Below are 17,814 nucleotides of genomic sequence, written 5' to 3'. Positions count from 1 at the left end.
AAAAACAATTAAAAACCATTTTATTCTTAATAGATAATAATTTTACTTATGTATTAGTTTTTGCAGGGCACTATGGCAATTTGAATATTTAGAATTCTAAACCTGAAGAGACGCCGTGAATTCTTTTGCTTGGAAGAAGTGAACTGGACTACTTTAAAACTTTTAAGGGTTTTCTATGTTCTTCCTACCCGTTAAACCTCTTCCCTTTCTATATGTTTTTATTTTAGCAGATAGTTCAAAGCAATAAAAGGTTTTTTTTAATTTGATGTATTACTGCTTTTGGAAAAGTTATTTTACAAATATGTGCATATTGTCATAAAATATTGTATGATTAATTGATTTAAATAATGCTTAGCCTTAATTTTTAATAATGTAAATTTAGAGGAATGTACTTTACAAGATAGATTTTATAAGAAGCCAAATGATGAAAGCCTAGAAAAAACTAATTTATACTTATCTGAAGGTTACAAATTAGACTTTTAAATTTTGTTTGTAGTTGGTGGTGTTTGAGGGTCGGCTAGAAATGAGAGCCTGGATTTTGTGCCATGTTTGTAATATAGTTTGTTCCTTGATCAAATAATCAGAGAAAAAAAGTTAAAGATCTTTGTCCATGAAGAAGAAAATTATCTCCCCAGTCATCCATCTCTGTAGTGAAATAAGACTACAGAAGGCATTATTTTTTCCTTTTTTATTTTTTGTAGTATATATTTTTCTTAAATATGTTTTATTGTCTTCTCTAAGCAAAAAGTTCTTAATAAACATAGTATTTCTCTCTGCACCGTTTCATTAGTGAAGACATAGTTCACCTAAAATGGCATCCTGCTCTAAATCTAGACTTTTTGGAAATGGCGTATATTTTTGATGATATGTCAACATTCAATATTGTCCTAATTAAATTGTTGTTTAAATGTAATGTCAACTCTTTATCGAGTTAAAAATAAACAAGTAATTAACCACTCTAATTGTTCAGAAATTATACATTTGACTTATTTGACAACCTTAACATTAGTGGTGGCTTTGCCATTAAAAACCCAGTAAGTATTTTGAGTGCATCTATGTAATGTGGTGTTTTGAGCATAGTAGGCACCACAGCAACTTTTCTGTGTGGTACTAAAACTGCCAAAAATGCGAAGTAGGATCACCAGATCTTCAGTGTTTAATATCCCTGGTATAAGATGTTATAATTAATGTAATTTCTTTCTTGGCAAACACCTCATGTCTGTCTGAGTGAAGATTTAATAAACTACATATTTTTCTTATGCTTTAAATGCATATTTTCTAACCTAACAGTGAGTGACATAATTTTATGACTGCTGACCAAATTAATTTATAGATTTTATAAAATCCCATGTTTCTTAATGGATGGAGGATAGATGGCAAGATCTTGAACAAAACCTTTTATAAACTTACAGAATTTTAAATCAGCTTTCACTTTAAAAAATCCTGGAAAGGAAGTAATGCATAGTCACTTGACACTGATAATTTTATATAATTTGCTGTCAAGTTCACTTGGTCAGTTTTATAAAAATGTGTGAATAGGTAATACACATAATTTTGTTCTCTGGCTTTTTTATGGACATATATTTGATAATGTGAGAGGACATTAACTGAGCTGGTAAATTAAAGAAACAGAATTCTAATTAGAAGTGTTGTAGGAAAAAGCAAATGTAAAAACACTATGTGTCGTTGACATTGAATGGTGATGATGTGGCTCAGCAACCTGTAATCTTGACCTCCAGGTTATACAGGTGGTCGTTACTGAACTATTCTGTGGTCAATTATGATTATCTCTCTTACTTGGAGGCTCACAGTTGAGGTAAAACTTTTAAAATGACAAATGGTATTATTCATGTAAGTTTCTGCCAGATGACACTGTATTAGAACTGTTTAACACAATTCTCATTTAAAAATGTTCTTATGACTTTTGGTCATAGAAGGTCTATGAAGGAGCTTCCATGGCCAAACATATTTAGAAACTCTCACTTTCTAAAGCTTGATAAGGTATATTAGCGTCTGAAACCCCAAGGTTAATAAAATCAGTCATGTTTAATTTTATTTGACCCAGTTTTTTCCAAACTTTTTGACCACAGAACCCCTTTCTCTAGCAAAACCTAACATTCTATGCCGATCCAACTTAATTGCCAGGCAACTCTTCTGCACTTTACATTAAACAGACAAACTTATGTTAACAAAAACATTAGGCCTAGAGAATATTTTACCAGAATTTTTATACTGAAATACAGTTCACTTTTTCAATGCTTTAAAAATAACTGATATTTTTATGATGAACATGACTGTAATATTAATATAGTATAATAGTTTGCACTAACTTACACCCCAGTTCTTTTACAAAGATGTAAATTATTGAATAATGTACACTCTTAATGTATAAGTGCTTTTATTTATACAGTAAACATGTCTCCATGTCATTTTGAGAATTTTTTTAATAAACATTCAAATAGCTTGCTGTAAAGTTTTGTATCATACAAAATCTGTTACATATATATATATATTATGAGATGCTTCAGTTCAAATAACAGTGCAGTAATTCATCTATATCTAAAAGACTGCCAAGTGATTAAATGTCAGGTATTGCACTTCTGTGTGGCAGTTTACACATTTTAAATTACATCAAGGGTAAATCAATACTATGGAAATCTTAATTTGGTCCACTTTAAATGTAATTTCAAGGATTTCTCATTTGATCTATTTACGCATGCATCCAGAAAAAAGTAACAAAAAATGTAGTCAAGTTATATTTATTTCCAAAAAAGGCATTTACCCTAGAAGAAAGTAGAATCTGCTAATACAGTTTAAAGTCTGTGGAGTTAAAAAAATAACAAAAAATCAATTTGTGATTATTTCTTTAAGTAAAATATAAGACATTAAGTTTGTTTGTAATCTTATGGCATTACTAAACGGGACAAACAAAATTAATACTCTTTGTCGGAAATGTGCTCTTTGTCTTTTTACGTTTGACAAACTCTTAAATGATATATTTTATTCTGCTTTTCTAGTTTTCTGGGTAATTAATAGAAATAAATTTGTTAATATCTGGTGAATTAAATCTGATGAGTAAATTCCAAGACTTCTTTCAGGCAGGCATATTCTGTCCCATAAGCTTTAAAATGCAACCATGGGTGTTTTATTACTTTGAAACTTGTGTTAGAAGATACCAATTTTTTGGTTGCAGTTCAATCATTTACATAGTGAATTAAGCACATTTGAATAAATACATAATGCTAAAGTATCATCCAAGAATATGTCTAGAGTTTATACATAATACTAGATGATACAAATTAAAATATTTAGAACTGGTAAATATTTAGAAGTTATGAGTGCAGGCAGGATTTTAAATGAATACTGCCCAGGTAATTTGAAGTCTAGAATGAGGTCATCATATAGTACATATATTAAACTTTTCCTGTAATTTAGAATTCTGAGCAGAAAACTACTTTCCAGCAAAACACTGGGAAACTTAGGAAAAATTTGTCTGACTCACTATCAGCTCATTATTTGAATGCTGGGAAATCTGTGCTTTTAATCATTTCCTGCCATATCTCTTTCTACATGTTTTTAAAAATATGTTTTTCTGGCATATAAAGAAAGAGTCTTATATACTTGGCATTCCTTTTATCCAAGTAGCTTGGTAATATGCAGCTTTGTGTATTATTTTGCGAGTATTCAGGACTCAGGTGTGCTTCTATGTATCTGAATAGTGAGTAGACATTGGCAACACTTCTACGTCACTATGATGTGCCATACAATAAGAGAATGAGGAAGCTGTTTCCCTATGTGCTAATTATGTTTTTTAGATGTGCCCCTTCTGTAACATCAGAGATGGTGGCAATTTGCAAAGCTTACATGGAGTGAGAATTGGCATAGATCATCATTTAATAGCAATATTCAGGAACACTTAGGAGTGATTAGGTCCTAATTCTGACATATTGTGAGAGGTACCCCAATGTTTTCCCTTAACCACAAAAATGTAAGTATGTACAGATACGTGCATACAGATATTTGCATTCTAGTTGACTGTATTATTGAATCAAATTTCATTTTGCTGTAATTACTGAATTTTCAAAGGATAACCTGAAGAGTGCTAGTATGACCATCCCAGAAACATACTTATTAAATATTCATTTTTTGAAAATAATAGGCCATTTTCAAATGATTTTAAGATTTTTCTGAACTTTTGGATGCATATTTAATTTCCCTTAGCTATCTATTTGTGGTACTCTCAGATTTATATTATGGCAAGAGATAATTTATGGTAAGTTCTAAAATATTTAGCTTCTTCATATTTAGATTCTCATTTTCTGATCAGCCTTGATTGTAGATACTAATACAATTTTTTCTGCTATTTGTGTTTGGTTTTTCATTTGTCAAAGGGAAATGTTCTCTTGGTGTTCTAAACCTTTAAGATGAAGGTTGGGAAATCTAAGCCACTAAACAGACTCAATAGTCCTTAGCTTACATGCCACATTGTGGCCAACACATTTTATTTACAAGTTTTCTTGAAGGTAGTTTGATATTTTTTCCCCTGAAATAATAAGCAACAGGGGAAGGAATTAAGAAAGTATGAAACTTGGGCAAAAGAAAATACCGATATTTTCATTCTTGGTTTAAAAAAAATGAAGCAAACATATGTTACAAAAGTTATTTGCACGTGAGTTAAAGCCTGTTTATCCATCAGAAATTTTAAGTAAACAATAAATGTTTTAGTCAATCACTGTTGTGGTCTTAACGGGCAATAATAGGTGAAGTATTATGTTTCTTTAATTTTAGACTTAATGCTTTTTGCCACTCAATCTATCTTACTGGTGTCCTGATGGAACTCAGTAAAACTGTAGCACTGTTAACATGTGATTTCATGAAATAACATCAGCACCACCATGCCTATATCTAGTACTGTTCCTAGTAAAATGTTGGAAAAAGTTGGCTTCTCTAGTAAAAGTATCCTACTTAGCTAATGAGATTTACTTTCTTTTTCCCCAAAATAATTTCTTTTACAAATTATTGAATTTTTCATGTATAAATAGATCAGAAATTATATGCTTCATTCTTAAATTATGTATATATACTATATTTTCAATACAACTTGTACACTTCTTTTAGCTACCAAAAATTTGCAACCATTTTTTACATGAAATGTACATTTTTCTTATTTACAGTTATCTGTAGAAGCTTATTGCAAAACTAGTTGTGCAAGTAGATTACACTGTCAATACCACCTACCAATCTTTGAAGAAAATATTTACTAAAAAATAAACATTTCTGCACAGAATATTTCAAAAGCATTATGATTTCATGCTACATTATGTGCATAAAAACTAGGAAATAGTATGTGTTTTGGTAGATTGTTTCATTTTGTTTAAAGCATTCCAAGGTACTTACTACTTAGCCGGATGTAAGTGAAAGCTGCTTTGTATCAGATGACTGACATTTTCAAGTGATTACACACATTCTTTTTTGAAATGTATTATTCTTTAACTGGTAAACATTCTGGTGTAATACATTTTCCCATCAAAATTATAAAACGCAAATTTCAGCTAAAAAGCGTTAATGTGCCTTTAATTGAAATCACTAGGTAGCTAGGAGATAAAAACTAGAGATTCCTCATTATTTCTAATCTTATATAGCATTTGGAAGAAAGATGCCATATCATTTCAGTGCTATTATAAATATAGGGGCATTTGAGGAGACTACGTGGAGGAGTTAATTATAGGATTACTGATCCTTTAATTTTACCCCTAAATAAGAATGATGAAAATGTGGAATTTCTTATATATCCAAACAATGTATGGCAGTATAAATAATACAGTTTAAATGCTGACAGTTGTGATTACTTTCAATATAAAAACATTAAAATACACAAGAGGAAATACAAAGGATAGAGGTTAAACATAGTGCTTTAAAACCACAGGTATACCAAATTATTTTACATCTTTCAAAATATAAATTAATGGACGTCACAGATGTAGTGACTATAATTTAGGGGATTCATCTAATCTTTGACATTAGCTTTTCAAGAGTAACTATGTTAATATTGCCACTTCTCATAATAAGTACTATTTTATTGGGAGTATTTCTTTGATCTTGCTATTCTCATTTAAAAGTTTGATCAAGAATGGTAGAGCAATGAAATTTGTCAATTGATCATATGGTTCCGTGTTCTTAACATTGCATTTCTATAGATGTTTTGATATATTCGTAGTAATAACATGTTTTAAATAACTTGTTAGTCATCTCTCAATCTCCACTTAATAGTTTATATACATAAGCCTCACGGTAATTTCTTTTCATGCTTTTGCTTATTAATAATTCATGTCTTTCTGTTAACTTTCTATATTTGACCTTTAACTGAAGTGTGTTTGTACCACAAATGCATGTGATGAGTTATTCTACTCTTGGGCACTGATCAATCACAACACCTAATACTTTACATTTAAAACACGATCCTTTTAGTTTGTAAAGTGATTTAACATCACATCATAAGTAGAACCACAAGAAAAAAACTTTGGGAACATTTGAGGAATGAGGGAGGGAGGGATGAGCTATTGCAAAGCTAGAAAACAATTGCAATGCAAATATGTAAGTTTATGAATGGTGGACAAAAGCAATATTTAACAAATATAAGGATGCTATCTATACTGGTATTCTCCTGCTCTGAGCAAGTAGATCTTTGGGAGGCATGTGAAAATGACTTTATAAGTTTTTGTTATACAGTATGAATGTGCATGTTGGGTAAAGGAAAGAGCAACAGAAAGTGTTTTAGAAGACCTTAAGTAGTGCTACTGCACTACCACCATCTTCCACTATCTTTATGATGAAGCACAAGTCACACACAGATTTACTGTAAGGAATAACATGCTTTATGGTTTACACAGCATTTCTACTTATATATTTCAGAGGATCCTCAACACACCCCTTCAAGATATGTTAGATGCTACCACCATTTTTATAATTTTGGATACTGGGGCTTACTCTGGGTTTGGCCCAAGAATAAATGGAGAAGGTAGAATTTGAATTCAGGTTTACCACATGGAGTCCCCTGCCATTTCCACCGTTCCGCACAAGAGCTTAGCCAGTTTAAGACTGTGTAACATATCTGTGCAATGAGAGAGTGGCCTAGGGGTCTGAAAACCATTGCAACTGTAAAATTATATTTTCTGTAAAAATGGAAAATTATATACTTTCAAAATTGTATTTTGTAAATGTATTTTCAGATATCCATCTAAGGATTATATCATAGATTTAAAGAAGGACTTCCACAGTGAGCCAGCCTTTATAGAATACATTCTAGTAGTACTGATCGACAGATTACTTTTATATACTTGGCATGTAACATCGATTCAGAGTAGATAGTACTGATCGACAGATTACTTTTATATACTTGGCATGTAACATCGATTCAGAGTAGATATGTTTATAATAAGGAGATTGATACTCTCACTATTATTGTAAATAGTATTACTTTAAAGCTATAAACCTAATAGTGCAAAATACAATTAAGAGAGATAAAACAATAGCTACATGTAGGTTTTTCTGAATCAAAAACTTTCATCTTGGCAACAGCTATGTTGTTGGAGACAATGCACATTGTGCAAAATCTAACTCTTGGGAAGTTGTTCTCCTGATTGTTTTAATGCCATGTTTCTGGATGAGAAACAAGGAACTTAGCGTTTTTTGAGCACCTAGTATATGCCAGGCACTTTACTATATTTTATCTCATTTCTTTCTCAAGCTTCTGTGAGACAGGTACCATTGTCTTATTTTTAGAGATTCAAGAAAAAGACTCGGGGAGGTTAACTTGCTCAAGGTCACACAACAATTGATGAAGAAACTGGTATTGGAACCCAAGTTGGTCTGACGCAGAATCTATGCTTGCTCTTCTACATTGGTAATTCTCAAATTTTTAGTGTGTGTAAGGATCACGTGAGGGAGGGCTTGTTAAAAGATGATTGCTGGGTCCCACCCCTAAATTTTCTGATTTAGTAGATCTGGGGTGAGGCCAAGAATATGCATTTCTGCCAAGTCTCCAGGTGATGCTAGTAGTGTTGGTTGGAGGACCACTCTTTGAGGACCACTGTCCTGTATCACCCTGTCTTCAAGTGCCTCTTCGAACTCACATGATAGAAACATATTTGTTTTACTGTAAAAATATAACTCGATTTTTTGATAATTTATAAAATTTTGAATTTTATAGATAAGTAATTTACATATATTTATCTATTTTTGGTTTTAGCCATAGGTAAGCAATTTAAACACTCTGTTAGGTTATGTCAGTGTTGCAATTCATTTCTAATAACTGATCTACAGAATATTTTTTAAATCATTAAAGTCATTTAGAGGAATGATACTGTTATTTAATAATAATAATTTTAGATATGCCAATAAGGTGATACATTTTATCCTTACACAATATAGGATGGGGTTTTAAAATGACATTTGGATAAGAACATTTTGTTTTCTAGTCATTTTGGAACCATTGCTAAAGTTCAACCTCCAAAAGGACCTTGTAAGCAATTCTTACACAAACATATTAAACCTGACCCCAAATGCCCTGACCTACTTCCCATACTTTCTGACTAGAAGAGTAGGATAGTTGTGCTCTGATGACCAATACATTATAATGGACTTAAGAAACTATTCTGTCCCAAATCTGCCCCCTGCCTTCCTATGTTTGTTGACTGAGTGATTATTAATTTAAAAACCCCATGAGAACATTGTTTCATCATTTCTTATTCCTGGTTTTCTCAACTAATTAAAGAATCTGACTCCCCTACGGGGGAGAATGATAAGTCTAAGTTTCAGCACTTTGCCTAGCAATTAATAACAGCAGGAGATCATCTGATCCAAACAAACTTTGGATTTTAAATGACATTTTATTTAGGCCAGGGGACCAGGTAACATTATTTTTAGGAGGAGAGCAAAAGGTGTTATGCTAGTGCTTCTAATTACCTAGAAGGAAAACATTTGCTACATTGCAATTATGATTGGCTGCAGCAGTTCAACCTGGCCCTCGGCATGATCCCTAGATGGAGAGGTCAGACTGTTTTTGCAATAGCCAACAGGGGGGATGATGGTACATTTAGGCATTAGATCTTTGGCTGGGGAAAGGGATGAATTTTGTACATCAAGATAATTGCTTTGGTCATCTGTAAGTCACTTTAGCCATTGAGTCTTCTGACGTTTATGCCCAACTAATCACATCTTTATATTGCTCAGTCTCTTTTTAAGCTAATATCCTGTAGGAAGGGACCTTCCTAATCCTGTCCAACTCTCTGAGGGTTAAGATTTTACTATAAGCAATTATGTCAAGGAATTAAGAAAAAGGTTTGTGTTGTGCTAGAATTTAAATAAATTGGATGCTTGCACACCATTCCCCATCTTCCTATTTCTTCATGCTCGGGTTTCATAAAGAAATATAAACAAGTTTTATGTGGGAGGCTGGATTTTATGCATGTCATACCAAATGTTGCAGCTGAGGCATTCACTAATCAGATCTCCATTCCTCACCTGCCAAATCCTCTCTCCCTACAAATGAACATTCTCTGGTGAATTCATTCTGAATGTTCCTGAACTTAGGCCGGCAATCCTTATGAAATTTGTTGCAGCTGCAAAAACGTGTCCCAATATGGAAATAAAATCCCAAAATAGTCCTCTGAATCAGAGTTAGCCATTTATGGGACTTTCTCTTCCCTGCTAGGCACCCATTGAATGTTTGTTGAGTGAGGAAGTGAAAGCATCAGTTAGCCCCTAAGTTTGTATCTGCATAACACCAAATAGTTTGGGAAGCTGGTTATAATTATTACACTTTTGTATAATAGTGTATATTGGAATTGACTGGTCATTTTGAATAATGCACTTGAACATTTGTGTTTTGGTTTTTCAAAAATTAAGCAGGAATAAGAACATGCTTTTGCTTACAGATTGCCTTCCACATGGATTACCAATTTATGTGACCATTTAAAAATATATAGGGGGCAATCTAGGTCACTTTAATCACATTTTAAACAGTGCAAATTTAAATAGCTTGCATTTGAAGCTGATTAAGAGATCAGTGTCAAAGTTTCAATATCCTGAAGGGATAGAAGTTAACCCATTTAGTAATGTGCACTGATAAAATGTTCTTAATGGACTAAGAAACTTTCAATAAATTTCGATATTTTTGTTCAGCAAGAAAAGATATAACGGATCAGAGTTCATAATTTTAAAATTGTACTTGAATTGAAAAATAACATTTCTTAACTAGAACTTGACTGATCAGAATCTTAAATTATACCGTTTTTCTTAACCCCAATTTTATGAGGTACATATGAGCCCCACAAAAAATCTAACAGTTGAAGATATTTTAATTGAAAGATACATTGTATGTTCTGATATTCTGAGGTCAACATATATTTATTCCAATCCATACATAGTAGATTTTTATTTAATTTGCAATTGGCAAAAGTGTTGGAATAACTAAACACAACTGCAATTTTACTGCTGGTCGTGCATTTTCTTTCTAGGCCCATTGCTTTCCCGCAGCTGGAATTAGACATGGAATAACATATACTTAAGGGAAACTAGTGTTGCCATGCAAACCTGCTGAAATTGCACATTTTTTGAAAACTGTGTCTACTATTTTTTATTTATTTTTTGAGATAGGGTCTTACTGTATTGTCAGGCAGGAGTGCAGTGGTGTGATCAAGGCCTGTTGCACTCTTGACCTCCCAAGCTCAACCCATCCTCCCACCTCAGCCTCTCAAGTAGCTGGGTTTACTGGCGTGAATTACCACACCCTGCTAATTTTTAAAATTTTTTGTAGAGATGGGGTTTTGCCATGTTGTCCAGGCTGTATGTCCACTATTTTGATCAAATTCAGGATTGCTTTAAAATGTGAATCACAAGAAAGCTGTGGATATCAGTTTGTGTTGATCACAGTTTAGCAGTTCTTAAGCAGACCACACCATCCCCCGCCTCCAGAAAAAAAGCAAAATGAGAGAAATTTGTTTTTAAGCCTTCTAGGAATTGTGCCAGTGGAAAATACTTTAGATGGTTTGTAAATGCAATTAGTGACTAATTTTAAATAGAAAGACCTTTGTTCTCATTAATGTTGGCCTATGTTTAGTTTTTGGATATGGCTTCCTATACTGTCAGAGGTTTATAACTCAAACTTTGTATTTTTTCTTCCAGTGTGGAGGAATGAATGTAATTAACTTTAAACTTCTTGATACGGAAGGACCTGAATCTGTTTGCAAAAGTGACTAAGTTCCCTTTATCCCCCTGGAATTCCCATGAGTTGAGGATCATCTGAATCTGAGTTGCATCCATGAACAGTTTTATCCCTTGGTTTCTTATTTGCATGGAAGGCATTTTCATAACAAAGTACTGGTTTAGTAAAAGCAGTAAATAGGAGTCTCCATGCAAGAGAAATTGGAGTTTCCTAACATGCATGTGATTTTAAAAATAAAAATAAAAAATAAGGTGCCGTGAGATGCTGGCAGTTTTAACATTTGGAACCAAAAGTTCTTATGTATATTTACATCCTAACTGCTCAGTTTTACCTTACAAGCTTCAATTTAGGAAAATATACAGTACTTTTGCATATAATGGTACCTTGTGAGCCCCTGAGTCAAGTAGAGAGGATTTAAATAGAAAAAGGAAAACAGCCATTAAAAGCACTTACATTGTATGTGGAGTAAATAGTACAAAATGATTATTTCCCTGGAAGACCAGGATCAGAAACATGCCTATGAAGACCCATGATTCCTACAGTGCTTAGGGATGAATCTGGCAAAGAAGGATGCCTAATTGGATGAAGGTAAGTTTTTCTTTGCCGCAGGTGAAGCTCTAAAGAGAGATCACTGTCTTGTTTTAAAAGTGAAGTCAAGTTGTCTTCTGAAGCTGTGTTCAGATGCACCCCACTTGAAAGGGATTCTTTGGATTTAAGTTTAGATTTTTCAAGGTCTAGAAATTCAGGACACTGATGGAAAAGGAACAAAACAAGTTTTTATAATTCACATTGATAGATAGTCATTGAAAATTACACTAATAAAAACTTAAGCATTTTCTTTCCTCATTAATCTATATTTGATTAGTGATATTAGCCAACATTTCCCTCCTAAAATGGGTCAAGACATCAGAGATTGTTTATCAGTATAGATAATCCTAAACAACCATTCCAAGAGGTTTTATTTAACCCTGGAACCAGATTTTGAAAATCAGATTTAAAAAAAGTATATATTATTTTACATTGAGTTTTCCAAATGAATTAAATTCAAAATTTAAGACAAATTGGGATGAGGAATGGGATCACTTGATGAATAAGAGGGTATAAGGAGGAAAGAAAAGATGGGGAGATGGGAAGTAAAATCAGTCATCCCTGGTCAGATAATATTACCTAAATCCACTGAAAACAAAGAACAAAATAGATGGTTTTACATGTTTCCCAGTCATTCAAAACTAGTTAAATTAATTTCTACTTTCAGATTTTTAGAAGTATTGCATTATTTTCCTTCTGGCACATTACCTTCTCTTATTAGTGTAGTTTCATTTTCCAGAACATCTTAAATTAAATTCCCAAACATCTAAAAAAGTTTTATGAGATTGTTCTACAAATCTTTATTTAAATCATTGTTCTTAGGTCCAATTTCACTATGATGTTTAACTAATTAAGACTAATTCCCAAAACAGAATTACAAGGAAAGCTAGACTACTCATATTAACATAATTCAAAAGGACCCCTTTGAGGGTGTCAGAAGCAGGATAAAGGACTCTTTAAATTGCTTCTCTTACCATGTTTATCATCCAAGCGAAAAAAATTTAGAGATCTCTGGTGATGGGTGGGGTACAGACCAGATTACTAGTCTGATGGCATTTGAACCTCAGGTCTAATCTGGCCAGCCTACTATTTCTCCTCCCCTTCCTTCCTGAGACCTCTCCCAGTCTTTGGCACTGTAGAATATTACAGATTTTTCTTTGAAGCTCTTTTTGGACCCAGATTTTTCCCTAAAGCCCTTTTAGGAGCCAGGAAGCCTATTCCTTAGATTTCAAAGCTCTACCACATATAAATGTAAGCAAGTTGATTCTGGAAGAAAGGTTTTCCTTTAAAAAAATGCTAATGTTTAAAATTATTATTCCAGCTTCATTGTTCTCAAACTTTAAATGAACACAAAAATCAGCATGGGCTTGTTTAAAATGCAGATTACAGGGCCCATTTCCAGAAATTCTAATTGAGTAGAAACAGAGATAGGGACAGAAATCTATCTTTTCCACAGCACCCCAAGCGATTCTGATTTAGGTGACCCCTGGAAACACACTTTGAGAGACACTCTTGGTTGGATGGTATCCACACTCACTTGTGAGGAAGGGCTGAAACTTCGGTCAGTTTTGATGGATGCTGCCGGTTGACTGGTTCTCATCAGGTGGATGATGGGTCTCTGATATTCTGCTCCTGCTGTTACCATACTGTAGGCTGGGGGGACCACAGTGGTTTGTTTCTGCAGCAACTGTAAGATGGTCTGGATGTCAGTGGTCATTTGGGATTCAAGCCTGCAGAACAGATAGAAGTAGGAAAAGACAGTCTAAAATAGTCCAGAATTTCAAGAGCATTTAAAAAAATTTCAGCACTACCAAGAAACAGAATTATGGCCTTGTTTTAAACAAGAAGGACAGGAGAGGGAGCACAGAGATTCTTTCCTGACGGATACTTACTGTGTATGTCTCACTAATGATTCTGATAAAGACTATTGCTTTCCTGTTCATATTAAGAGTTAACAGAAATTCAAATGAACAAAATAGACTACATGTTTACTAACCTTCATTGATTTCAAAATGTAAAACACACTGATAATTTATTTTTAATCAGTAATTGTCTTTGCTTTTTAATTAGGTTTTACTCAGTTTCTTGTGAACATTTTATTTGCTCTTAAAAAATAGATTTGTAGCACATTTCTTTCATAACTGTAGCATCCCAGGATAATTTCTTATGTGTTTTTACATTCATATTAACGCTTTTTAACCTTACCTCTTTCCTATTCATATTAAGTATTGTATATTATTCATTGTATTCTTTCTTTAATGTTTAATGCTGTTAAATGTTAAATTCTTTTCCCCTCTAAATATGTCATGGCCTTCGGTATGTAAGAAGCAGACCAAACTTGACTTCACTTGCTTCTAATGACCCATCTGGCCTGCAAAATACCAGTCTATTTTTTCCCTAAAGCTCACAAGTAGCCAACTGGCCTGTTAATTTCATTCTCGTTTTAAATTAAAATTTAAGAGAAAATAGCAAAATATAATTGGTCAAATTCCCCTCCTTTGCATGTGTTAACAACAGCATTAAATACAGAGGAAATTTTGTGGACATAAGAACAGAAAATTTGGACCATATGCCTCTTTAGAAAATTCTTCTAACTCTTCACTTATTTGTGCTGACTGTTTTGCCTCTGAATAAAAAATGGAAATAAAACAAAAAAAGGGAAAATCATAGGATTAATTTTGTCCAATTAAATTCATGCTATATTTGTAGAATTCAAAGTAGAAATTAGCTTTTGATTTGATAGAGAACATAATAAACCTGGAAAACACGAGAAAATATCTTATTTTTTTTAGTTTTTGATATTAACACTCCAAATCTTCCTTCTAAGCATCACAATAACACATTATTCTTGCAGTTTTTCTATAGTTAGTAAATATAGCCATATAGCTTTGTGTCTTCTAAACCAATAGCTATGAATTATACATGACTTTGCAAATGTCATTTTTGCAAATGTCAAAACCACTCTGAAAAGGGAAAAATTGAGTTATCAACTGGTTTATTTATCTACTTTTGATACCTGAAGGTCTGATCTAATTTTTGTGCTTCCAACTAAACTAAGCAGACCCATTATTTCACTGTTATGTGTTATACATATTTTTCTTCCATTTCACTCTTCAAGTCCCAGCTTATATATTATCTGTATCCCAAAATCTTTCCTTATTTACCCCATTCAGAATTACTTTCTCCTCTGAGCCTCCAGAGAAAATTATACATTCAGATTTATCATAAATATTTCTGTACAGATATATTCCATTACTAACAGCGTTCAGTTGTGAGTGGCTTACACAATGTTTATTACATTGAATGTAAAAGGATTTGGGGGAAAGACTGGATGAAGAACTGCATCAACAAGGGAGATTCAAGATCCAAAAGTGAGTCAAAAATTATGGTGATGTTTTTGTCATATAAATCCTTTGCCAAACAGCAGCTGTCTCTGAGAAATAAAATCTCATTATCATGGATTCTACCTATTTGAATAGTTTCTATAAGGAAAAAATCTATTGGAAGGTAAGGCTTCAGCATCCATAAGTCCAGTAATTGCAGCCCACTGCCATGAGTGGGACTCAGGCACATGACAGCTCATGTGCAGGTGAAGTGGCTGGTGCAGGGTAAGGACAGAGATTGTGTCAGTATAACTTAGATAAGAGCATAGCCCACTCTGTCAACATGACATTGTTGTTTGTTCCTGGAAAACTTTGCGAAAAATAAGGCTACACTAATAAATAACTTCGCTACTTCAGGAAATTTTTATAAATCACCTTATTAGAGACAGTAGTCTGTTCATCTCAACAAATAATTTTTTAATCAGACAAACTTTATTTATCAAGACTTGCTTCAAGATCCTCAACTTACTGTGTCCATCAATCCTAAAGTATATCATAAACTTTGCCCAATTCCAATGAGCTCCCCACTTTGAAATACCCAGACTCCAATTGTTCTTCTCAGTATAATATTTCTGAGACATCACTGAGACTCTGGCCAGATGGCAGTCTCCCTTTCTGCAGTAATTCGGAATACTTAATTTTGTCTTATTAACTAGTTGTTAGATATCTTGGGTAGTTCAACAAAGGGCAGCAGTTTGCTGATAGGTTTTTTTATATGCATAGGGTTGTATTTCAGTGTTTTATGACAAGGGTCTGTTAGCTTAATAAGAATGGACTCCTGGGCCAGTCACGATGGTTCATGCCTGTAATTCCAGCACTTTGAGATACCAAGATGGGTGGATCACTTGACCTCAGGAGTTTGAGACCAGCCTGGGAAGCATGGCAAAATCCTCAATAATTAGCCAGGTGTGGTGGTGTGCACCTGTGGTCCCGGCTATTCAGGAGGCTGAGGTGGGAGGAAGGCTTGAGCCTGGTAGATCGCACCACTGCACTCTAGCCTGGGTGACAGAGGACAGAGCCAGACCCTATCTAAAAAAAAACAAAAGAAAAAAAGAGGACTCTTATACTGAAACTAAATAGCCTGCTTTACTCAGGAGGAATTACAGAGAATTTAAAATAAATCCAGCTTGGTATTTAAAACAGAAAATAACATAGTTTCAGAACTTTTTCTTCTATCAGCATAACTATAAAGCTGTGTGAAGTTAGTATTTTCATTCATTCCCTCAGAGACCCACAATGTAGCAGGCACAATGTTAGGTAGGAAGGTGAGGGAACAACATGATAATGAATAAATATGAAATCTGATTTCACAGTGCTAACAGGAACTAACCACTTAGGAAAGACAAATGAAGGAGGAGCATAGATAACCACAACACTAGGCAAAGCAAGTGCTCAATGCCATACTAGAGGCATGCAGATAAATTGCTCTGTGTGCAATGGAAGGAGTCATTACTAACAATTTTTACATGTTCTAGGGCATTCCTTACTCAAAGTGTGGTTTTGTTTTTTTTTTTTTTTTAGATGGAGTCTTGCTCTGTCGCCTAGGCTGGAGTGCAGTAGTGTGATCTCGGCTCGCTGCAACCTCTTCCTTCCAGGTTCAAGCAATTCTCTGCCTCAGCCTCCTGAGTAGCTGGGATTACAGGCTCCCGCCACCACTCCTGGCTAATTTTTGTATTTTTAGTAGAGATGGGGTTTCACCATCTTGGCCAGGCTGGTCTCGAACTCCTGACCTCGTGATCCACCTGCCTCGGCCTTTCAAAGTGCTGGGATTACAGGCGTGAGCCACCACGTCTGGCCAAGTTGTGGTCTTTATATCAGCAACACTGGACATTGCTGGGAGCTTTTTAGAATGTGGAATCTCTGCCTACTAGACCTATTAACTTGGAATCTGCATTTTAATAAGACCTCCAAGTGATTCAAATACACATTGAAATGTGAGAAGCGCTGCTCTAGAATCAAGTCTTAATGATTTACCTAAATAGGTGTATCTGCAAGCATAATATATAAATATAGAATAACATTTCTTATGTAAACCTTTAACCCTATCTATAGGTTAATCAGTCATTAAAGCAGAAAAGAAGTGGTAGCAAGGACCATTCAAGATAGACCATTTTATTTGTTTTTATTGTGTTTTGTACTTAACATGTGTATTTGAATGAGACAAATGGTGTAGGAATTCACAGTTCTACATTTGAACAAATGCCGAAGCTAAACAGGGTAGACTCAACTACAGAAAGTGTCCTGGGATTCTTGCTCTGCAAAGTAGAAGTCTGAGTTGAGCTTCCCCCTTCAAACTTTTTTGTACACATGTAACTGCTAGAATAAAGTGGAGGTGAAAGGTTGTTAAAAACAGCAGTGGAGTAAAAATGTAATATTTTGGATTTTAAATCCCAAACAAGCCAAAAAAAAAAGTTTGTGAAAATATCAGAGATAATTAGAAATAAATGTCAAAGGAGATGTAGTATTAGTGGTAGTGTCATCCTAAATAATAAATAGAGGCACTCTAAAAGGAAAAGATACTTATATGGGAATATGCAACACAATGGGAATACTCATGCCATAGTAAAGTATGCCCTCATTCTGAGAAGTAAAGATGGAGATTTTTAAAGGAAAAATGAG

General features: G+C 33.8%; 2 protein-coding genes across 6 annotated transcripts in view; one reads left to right on the top strand and one right to left on the bottom strand.

Moving 5' to 3' along the window:
• Positions 1-2,473, top strand: part of GCA (grancalcin) — a 43,817-nt gene extending 41,344 nt beyond the window's left edge. For all 4 annotated transcript variants that reach the window (XM_055291954.2, XM_063609470.1, XM_063609469.1 and 1 more), the window contains one exon: positions 58-2,473. In XM_055291954.2, coding sequence (XP_055147929.1) covers positions 58-84 — 27 coding nt within the window. In that variant the 3' untranslated portion in view covers positions 85-2,473. The remainder of the gene's footprint in view (positions 1-57) is intronic.
• A 6,395-nt stretch (positions 2,474-8,868) lies between these two features.
• Positions 8,869-17,814, bottom strand: part of KCNH7 (potassium voltage-gated channel subfamily H member 7) — a 475,937-nt gene continuing 466,991 nt past the window's right edge. For both annotated transcript variants that reach the window (XM_055291948.2, XM_055291949.2), the window contains exons 15-16: positions 13,350-13,542; positions 8,869-11,974 (exon numbers count right to left, since the gene is read on the bottom strand). In XM_055291948.2, the coding sequence (XP_055147923.1) occupies positions 11,708-11,974; positions 13,350-13,542 (460 nt within the window). In that variant the 3' untranslated portion in view covers positions 8,869-11,707. The remainder of the gene's footprint in view (positions 11,975-13,349; positions 13,543-17,814) is intronic.

This window comes from Symphalangus syndactylus, chromosome 9, assembly GCF_028878055.3.
Source record: "Symphalangus syndactylus isolate Jambi chromosome 9, NHGRI_mSymSyn1-v2.1_pri, whole genome shotgun sequence".
Taxonomy (NCBI): Eukaryota; Metazoa; Chordata; class Mammalia; order Primates; family Hylobatidae; genus Symphalangus; species Symphalangus syndactylus.
Note: the sequence above shows the minus strand (reverse complement) of the source record. Positions and strands in the feature narration are given on the sequence as shown.